Here is an 8,976-nt window from a genome sequence, read left to right as displayed (position 1 = left end):
CAAGTGAAGGTGAACTTATTGATTTACTGCAAGGATTTAGTCATGAACCAGATCCATTCTTATCTCAACTTAATTGGCCAACATCCAAGAGTAAGAAAAGAAAATTCATGTGATGCTAAACTTGTGATTCAACGGTATGTTTTAATGTTTTTTTTAAGGTATGAATAATGTCTTCTTCTTCTCCTCTTAGTTTTTTTTTTATGAAAAAAAAATATATATACTTATATATAGTAATAATATTAATAATTTTTAGTTCAATGTCGAGTAAGGTTTCAGTAAAATGCACCTGGGACGCATTAGTTAATAATTATTGAAAATCATAATACACTAAATTTTAATATTCATTATATTCAAATTACAGACTAAAAAAAATTAGTTTTCCATATATACCGATTTATATATATATAATTTTTTCGATCAATTAATATAAAATGTATAATAGATGTGTTTATTTATTTATATATATAATTGTGTGTGTTTTCAAATAAAATAATTTCTAAAATTTTTATGAGAATATAGTTAAAAGATATGGTTTGTATGGTTGTTAACATGTATAATTGAAAGAATTTTTTTTTGTAAAAGTATAATATATACTCACACATCTTTTGTGAGTAAGTGGTGAGAAATGAGAAAACAATTAATAAAATTTTATTGATTATTGAAAAATGGTTAATTACAAGAATATAACTCCCCTAAAAAAAATATTTATTCAAAAAAAAGAAAAAAAGAAAAAAAAAAGAAGTAAATAAATAACGGACTGCAAAGTACTTTATTCATTGTAATTTATTTTTTTCTAGATTTGATTGATGTACTATCAATGTGTTGTAAAAACAACTATCAATATGATCTTAAAAAAAAAAGAATCAAACAAACAAAAAGATTTGTTTGTGCTAGTTTCAAAGGTAGTCGGATGTATCCGTTATATAATGTTTATATATATATATATATATATATATATATATATATTTATGGTAGAATATTTGGATAAAAAAATTTATATTATTGTAAAATTTTGCAGTCACGTTATTTAAAAAAAACAAAAGAAAAAAAAACAAAAGAAGAGAAAAAAAAACAAAATAAAGGGGATTTTATTCTTTGTAAATTTTCCTATTTTATTTTCAATATTAGTTTATTTAATTGTCTGCTTTAATACTTAGCCCTTTTCAATGAGAGTTAATATTCATTCCAACTCCATGAGTGAAAACTAGCTATTCATTAAATATTTTGACCTGAAAGAATATATATGGAGTTGAGGCTTTTACAATTATATTCTTGATATTATACATGTTATGGTGGCTGGTGTGAAATATCTTTTTGACTATATTATTATAAAAAATTTAGAAATTTAAAAATTACATATATATATTGTTACTTTATATATTATGTGAAATAAGAATAATAATAAAAACACATCTAATTATATATTATTATATTAAACGAAATATATATATATATATAAAAACACATCTAATTATATATTATTATATTAAACGAAATATATATATATATATATATATATATAAATCGGTATATTATTTTGTTTTTAAAATGAATATGTTTGTATATTTGAATATATAAAAGGAATAAAGAATCTAGGTTGTGATTTTCTGATAAATTTTATTTTATTACTAAGGGACTAGTAATAAGATAGTGTGGGGTGTGATGAAACTTAAAATTAATAATTTATTATATGTTAAAACCTATATTTTAAAATTTAAGTTTCATTAAAATTATAAAATTATGTTATTTTAGTATTGTTTGTTTATATTTAAGTGTCTTACTAAATATGTTTTATTTTCAGGTTTTCTACGTGTTGGTAAAATAATGATAACTCAAGCTACAAAATTCAAATGGAGGTGATTCAAATATGTTTGGAATCCTTGAGAAATTATCTACAACTTTGCAGAAGACATGATTGCCTAAAAAGTTCATGAAGATGATCAAATTGTGCAAATATCAAAAGGAGGACAGATTTACTTTTAGTATGACCAGCTTATAGTAAAAAAATCATAAATAATTCAATATTGAACCAAATGAGGTGAACCAAGTGGTCAAATTCATCTACAGACAATTCCCTATATGTTTTTTATTTTGAGCCAAGTCAAATTCGGTGCTTAAAGTCGTGGAACATAGCATTGAAAGAAGGGCCATGGAATTGAAGTTTGAGGAGACAAAAACTACTATTACAACTACATGGCATTATTAAAATTTTTGACTCTTTCTCTCATTTGGCCTATAAATAGAGGCATTGTGCTAGCTTGAGAATCATTCTATCTCATTGTAAAATATAGTGTGAGTGTGTATCAAAGTTCTAAGTTCCAATATTTTTTCTTTCATTTTCTTAACTATGAGTGATGATTTTAGTGTTGATCAAAAGTAAGCTCATGGCAAGCTAATCTATTATGTCAAGGTGAAGAGGATGAATTCTTTGTGAAGTAAGATTGTTTATATTTTGTATATTCTTTCTTTATTTCATTTCATTTAGCTAATTTCTTTTTATTGTAGGTATAAAAATGAATTATTTGTTGTTATCAATTTACATTAAATGTTTGATACCATTGAAGTGATTATCTTGATTTGTTGTTTAATTTTGATACAATAAATATTTCATCAATTATTATTATTGTTATATTATATATATATGTATATATATATATTTATTTATTTATATAATTATATCATATATTTTTTTTAGACGATAGCGTGGCTCTGTCGGTTGTTCTAAATGCAATATTATGATTTAATACTAACATCTAACAATCTAACATTTACTTTATCGCAACTAACTTTTATTTTTCGCATCTAACGTTTACTTTACTGCAACTAACTTTTACTTTATCGCAACTAACTTTTATTTTTTTGCATTTAACTTTTACTTTCCCGCAACTAACTTTTACTTTATCGCAACTAATTTATTAAATCTTATATTTCATTTAGGCAATAGCGTAGCTCTGCCGGTTATTCTAAATAAAATATAATGATTTAATTTAACATTTACTTTATGCAATTATATATTTATATAGTTATATATATAATCATAGGTACCATATATAAAATATCGGTTAATTCGGTATTTTTTATAGTGGGAACTATATTATATTATATGTGTGTTTAATTATTTAATTTTTCTTGGAACCATTATTTATGGTGGTTTCCTTTGTTTTACTTTTAGTTAAACAATATTACATAAACCAAGAATAAATCCTTGAGCCTTGACAAAATTTATAATCTGTAAACTTCATTCTTGAATTTGGTAATTTATAAATTAATAAATTTAAAATAAAAATAATCTCTCTATGGATCGATCTCGTACTCACGAAATATATTACTTGCAGACAACCTACACTTGGATGAATTATAATTTAAGTAGTAGCAACGAGCGAGACATTTTAATGCAAATTCGAAAGTTTATTTCATATTTAAGAAAATTTTTATTTTTCCGCAAAATTCTAAGTAGTGTAAAGTATGGTACGTTACAGTTCGGGCTTGGTTTGAGTTAGAGTCGATAGAAATTCGTACATAATGCATAAGTGTATAGCGTCACTCTTTGGGAAGCTTGTGTCTATTTGGTTCGTTGTGCATGGTACGGGGTTCGAGCATGGTTCGAGGCTGGTCTAGGGCCTTGAGCAGTAGGTTAGGATGTATTTTATTATGGGTCGAGTCTTGAGTCGATTGGTACGTCCTAAGTGGTTCTATTTAATTCGGGAGTCGTATGTGTCAAAATGCACCTTAGGGCTGTTTTGGGTATAAATTTTATTATGTTAGGGCAGAAAGTCCGGGGACGATCTAACGAGATTCACGACATTTGTAAGTATGTATGACGGGAAAAATAATAATTTTTGAGGTATGTGATTTGTCTTGTGACCAAATTATATTACGATTTTGGAAGCCGGAGAACGTGTCCTGAGGGCCTCTCCAACCTCTTCGGAGGAATTATGATATGTTAGGAAGATTACATCCAGTCCAAAGGGTTGTGGTGATCCCTATCGGCCCAGTACTGTAGTTTAAATTGATCAAATGATTTATGTTATGGGCCACTTGTATTGAACAGAACTCTACGCAAAACAATTTACGATTATGATTACGATGATGAGCACGAAAGTATGATTTTTTATGAAATTTTTTATGCAGGAAAGTCGCGTTATACATTTTTATGCTTATATTATGCTATGTACGAGCTATGTTTAAATTGCATGGATTTTATTACGTATGACTTACGATTCACGGTATATGAAAGCTGAATCATTAGGCTCGCTAGACTTGATTGATGCAGATGATGTAGTTGAGGATACGGGAGGTGGTGACCAATGAGCATGCTCGGGCCAGTGGCACTGCAAGCCCGAGGACCTTGTAGCTTACGAGATTTATTTATTTATTTATGCACGTTTTAAAAACTATTTACTCTGATTTTATTGGACTGGTTTTGTTGACTATTAAGTTGATACTTTTTATAGATTTTTTCAAATTATAATGGATGTTTTTAACTTGGATTTTATGGTTGTGGTATTTCAAATGATGGAGATATATTATTAACTTTATTTTTAGTACGAGTGATTAAAGTAATTTATTTTACGAGTTATATGACAAATTATTTAATAAGAAAATTTCGAATCTTTCCTCAAATATTAAAGTAGTGTTATTTTAAGACACGGTTCGTCACAATTCTTGTTTGTTGTAATGTCTGGGATCGGATTGTTGGTGTTTTAAGACTACTTAGAGGTACGTAAGTACTAAGATATCTAATGAGTATATATTCCTAATTTTTGCAAATCTACTTGTGTTTTATTGTCATATACATACATATATAGAATAAAAGTTTCGTTTATTTTTCAAATAAGTATGTTTTATAAATATAAATTTATATATTAAATAAAAAATAATGAATATAAATGACATATTAGTTGATAGATAACTTATTTTATTATATTATTTGGTAGATTTGGAGTAAGCTATTAATTAATACTTTTATGTTCTTTAGACGTTGATTAAATTTATGGCAATTATATCATTTTATTTATTGTGAGACATAAAATAATTAAATTATAACAAAAATATGGTTAAGCAAGATAGGTTGATCCTGATGCTTCGATGTGTTACGTGGTTTTTCTAGAAACTCGACTGAAACTACGTGAAATAATAAGTGGAGATAAAGTAAACCTCGGAAGTTTATTCTTCTCTCTTTCTTTGATACCATAATTGAGTAATGGGCTCCGTGTCTCGATCAAGTGGGCCCAAATCCAAAGTAGAACAAAGAATGAAGTGTACCAAAAATTCACACATTTATGAGGTTGTTCCAAAGTCATTGGGCCCATGCGGGGCCCATGGTCTTTAATGTCTCTCACGCAAGGATAACCGCCTTTTTGTCCCATCGAAATGACAATATCGCCCCTTACAAACTATTTAACACCAAAGATCACGGATCACGTCCTTAATTTGAAAAAAAAACTTGTGTGGGACGGTATCACGAGTCGAATTTTGTGATATATATCTCTAATTTGGATCATCCATGAAAAAATATTACTTTTTATTGTGAATATCAGTAGGGTTGACCCGTATCACATATAAAGATTCGTGAGACTGTCTCACAAGAGACCTACTCCTTTAATTTTTTTACGGCCATTCTTGTCCCAAATTTTATTTTTATATAAAATATATCATATACCTTTGTACCATAAAAAATTTGTATTTATGTTTTTTCTTGTAATAATCTAATATATATCACATGTATAAAAAATTATAATATGAAAAGTTAATATGATGTTTTACTAATTTGTTGGGAGTTACTTATTTTAGAAAATTTTAATAAAAAGAATCAAAATATTTTGAATTAAAGTGGTTATTTACATAAAGATGATTTAAAAAAAACATAAAACACATGAAAAAAACCAAGAGTAGGTCTCTTGTGAGACGGTCTCACGAATTTTTATCTATGAAACAGGTCAACTATACCGATATTCACAATAAAAAGTAATACTCTTAGTATAAAAAGCAATATTTTTTCATAAATGACTTAAATAAAATATATGTCTCAAGAATACGATCCATGAGACTGTCTCACACAAGTTTTGGCTAAAGAACTAATGTGGTTATTATGTGATGCTCTTCCGTAATAATAGATAATAGTAAAACGTATTCCTAATTTTCATTTTTATAATTTATATGTGTTGATAAATTCGGTTAAATCTGATTATCAGAATAGTTTATATTTCCATGAATAATTGACCCCCAAAAAATAAAATACACTCAAAATATCATAGCTATCTTACTAGAGATGACCAATCTATTGAAGCAATTATCCACTAGATCGGTTGAACTGAATGTTTACACATTTATGTAGGGACTGTGTATCTTGAACAAAATCAAGAAATTCGCTTACCATCGTCGTTCTTCACTTAATAGTGTCATAATTTCCACGAAATACTTGTGTATGTTAACACCGTATTGGAAAATTTAAAAACCGAACCAAACCGAATATTTAGTCTAAATTTGTATACAAATATTGGTTAAGAGCAAAGTATTTCACTTTACAGAATCAAGATTACAACAAAACTCTAACCCGAGACCGGAGGAGCCAATCTTCCTCGTCCTCCAGAAAAGAATAGAATGCACTTGTTTATTTCTCTTTTTTAATTTTAATATTAATTATTCCATTCTTTTTATCTAAATTTAACAATTGAATGATGAACCCACTAAAAATTGTGTAAAAAAGTATTAAAATAAAATCAATTCACATATTTTTTCGATGATTATGGCCATGATACGATAGATACCACTTGACAAACTTTTTCAACCCGGTTTGCAAATCGGTTACGGGTTTGTACCCTAATTCCTTCTGGGCCGAGCTGATATTCGCATGAGTGAACGGAACGTCGCCGTTTCCTGGCATGTCCACCATATTCTTCTTAGCCTTCACTTTCAAATGCTTCTCCAATATTTCAACCATCAAGGGCACAGTCACGGGCGAGGTATTACCCAAATTGAAGATCCGATATTGAGCTGGGCCGCGTTTCTTCCCGCCCGACCCAGTACTCCTCTTAGCTGTATCCAGTGAGGCCACGCAACCCTTCACGATGTCATCTATGTAAGTGAAGTCCCGGGCCAAGTCTGCCCGGTCTTTTCCGCGGTAAACTGTGATGGGCTTACCCTGTAAAATGTTGCGGGTGAAAGAGAAATAAGCCATGTCGGGTCTGCCCCACGGCCCGTAAACAGTGAAGAAACGCAACCCGGTTATGGATAACCCGTATATGTGGTTGTATGTATGTGTTATTTCTTCCCCGGCTTTCTTTGTGGCCGCGTATAGCGAAGCGGGTCTGTCGGTGCGATCCGATTCGGAGAACGGCACTTTTTCGTTTAACCCGTATACGGAGCTGGAGCTGGCCCATACAATGGCGGGTTGCGGGTCGGAGTTTTTGCAGGCTTCGAGAAGCGTAACGAGGCCGGCGATGTTGCTGTGTACGTAAGACAGGGGATTCTCCATGGCGTATCGTACACCGGCCTGCGCAGCCAAGTGCATCACGTGGGTGAAGCGTACGATCTCGAAGAGCTTGGCTAACAAGCGAGCGTCGTTGACATCGCCTTCCACGATGAAGATTTTGTGGGAATCGAGGAGGCTTCTTCGGGCCGTTTTCAATGAAGGGTCGTAGTAGTTGTTGAAGTTGTCCAACCCAACGACGCCATCTCCACGTTTCTTCAGGGCAATCGACACGTGGGATCCGACGAATCCGGCGGCGCCGGTGACGAGCACGGTGACCCCGTTCTGCCTTTGGATCTTCGCGGAGGACCTGACCTGATGCTCCCAGTGGGCACCGCCCCACGCGGTGGAGAAGAACCTGCTACCGGAATCGACGAATGATTGGAAACTCAGATAAGCCGCGGTCAACGCCACCAAGAACAGAGCCCATAGGAACATCGTACTCGTCGACGCAAAGCACCGGTGGAACTGTCGGTGCATTGTCCGCGATTTATCCTTGAATTTCCCCGGCGTAGAAGGCAGGAGCAACTCTTCCTCGGCTAGGGACCGTATAATTTTTATTTAATTTTAATTTCTAATAAAAGAAGAAGAAATTCTTCCAACTCCTTCCCGATTGAGAAAAATCCCAGATAACAAATCAAGAAACAGGGCGAAAGCGAAGAAGAGGTAGAATTAAAGAAGAGGAACAGATGCAAAATTGAAAAGTAAAATGCACCTGCCAAAAAATGAAAGGATGGAAGGATGGATATATAATGGGAGAGCACCACAGAAGAGATGAGAACATGGGAGAAGACGCGTTAACGCGTGAAAGGACGGCCAATTCCTACCAAGGAGAGAGAAATGGGATTTACAAAATAAAAAATAGACTGACTCGATACTGAAGAAAAATGTTATTTTTGACTTCCTGTTTCGGAAGACAAGTAATGTAATGGTGGCGCTTGATATCATGCGCTGTGTTTTCGATTTAATACATGTACGGCGCACTTTTCCAATTACAAGGATTCATATCAAAATTTAATTTATCATCCCAAATATATAGACAACCATTTACGTATTTTATGAGATGTTTTCAACAAAATATTTATATTAACAGTATCTATGTTGTGAAACAATCTTCTAAATTTATATGATAAAAAATTTTGTAAGACGGTTTCACGGGTCGTATTTTGTTAAACGGATATCTTATCTGGGTCATCCATGAAAAAGTATTACTTTTTATCGTGAATATCGGTATGATTGACTCGTCTCACATTTTAATATTCGTGAGACCGTCTCATAAGAAACGTATTCCATTTATATTTATAAGAGGAACTGACTTGATCAATATTTAAAATTATATTTTTGATATAAAAATTATTATTATTTTATTAAAATTGTGACCCTTGATGTTGCCTCACAAAACTTTTTGTTTTTATCAATAATATTTTTTTAGTAATATATAGCTAACCATTAAATATATAAGCTAGTCTACACAACTTTTTATATACAATTAAAACACTCACTAA

At 31.1% G+C, this 8,976-nt stretch overlaps 1 protein-coding gene across 1 annotated transcript; it reads right to left on the bottom strand.

Moving 5' to 3' along the window:
- Nucleotides 1–6,638: 6,638 nt before the first annotated feature.
- Nucleotides 6,639–8,310, bottom strand: LOC142530578 (UDP-glucuronate 4-epimerase 1-like). The gene has a single exon (XM_075636408.1). The coding sequence runs from the start codon at nt 7,949–7,951 to the stop codon at nt 6,728–6,730; it is 1,224 nt and encodes a 407-aa protein (XP_075492523.1). The 5' UTR covers nt 7,952–8,310; the 3' UTR covers nt 6,639–6,727.
- Nucleotides 8,311–8,976: the final 666 nt, after the last annotated feature.

Source organism: Primulina tabacum, chromosome 2 (genome assembly GCF_025594145.1).
Source record: "Primulina tabacum isolate GXHZ01 chromosome 2, ASM2559414v2, whole genome shotgun sequence".
NCBI lineage: Eukaryota > Viridiplantae > Streptophyta > Magnoliopsida > Lamiales > Gesneriaceae > Primulina > Primulina tabacum.
This window is presented reverse-complemented; position numbering and strand designations above follow the sequence as displayed.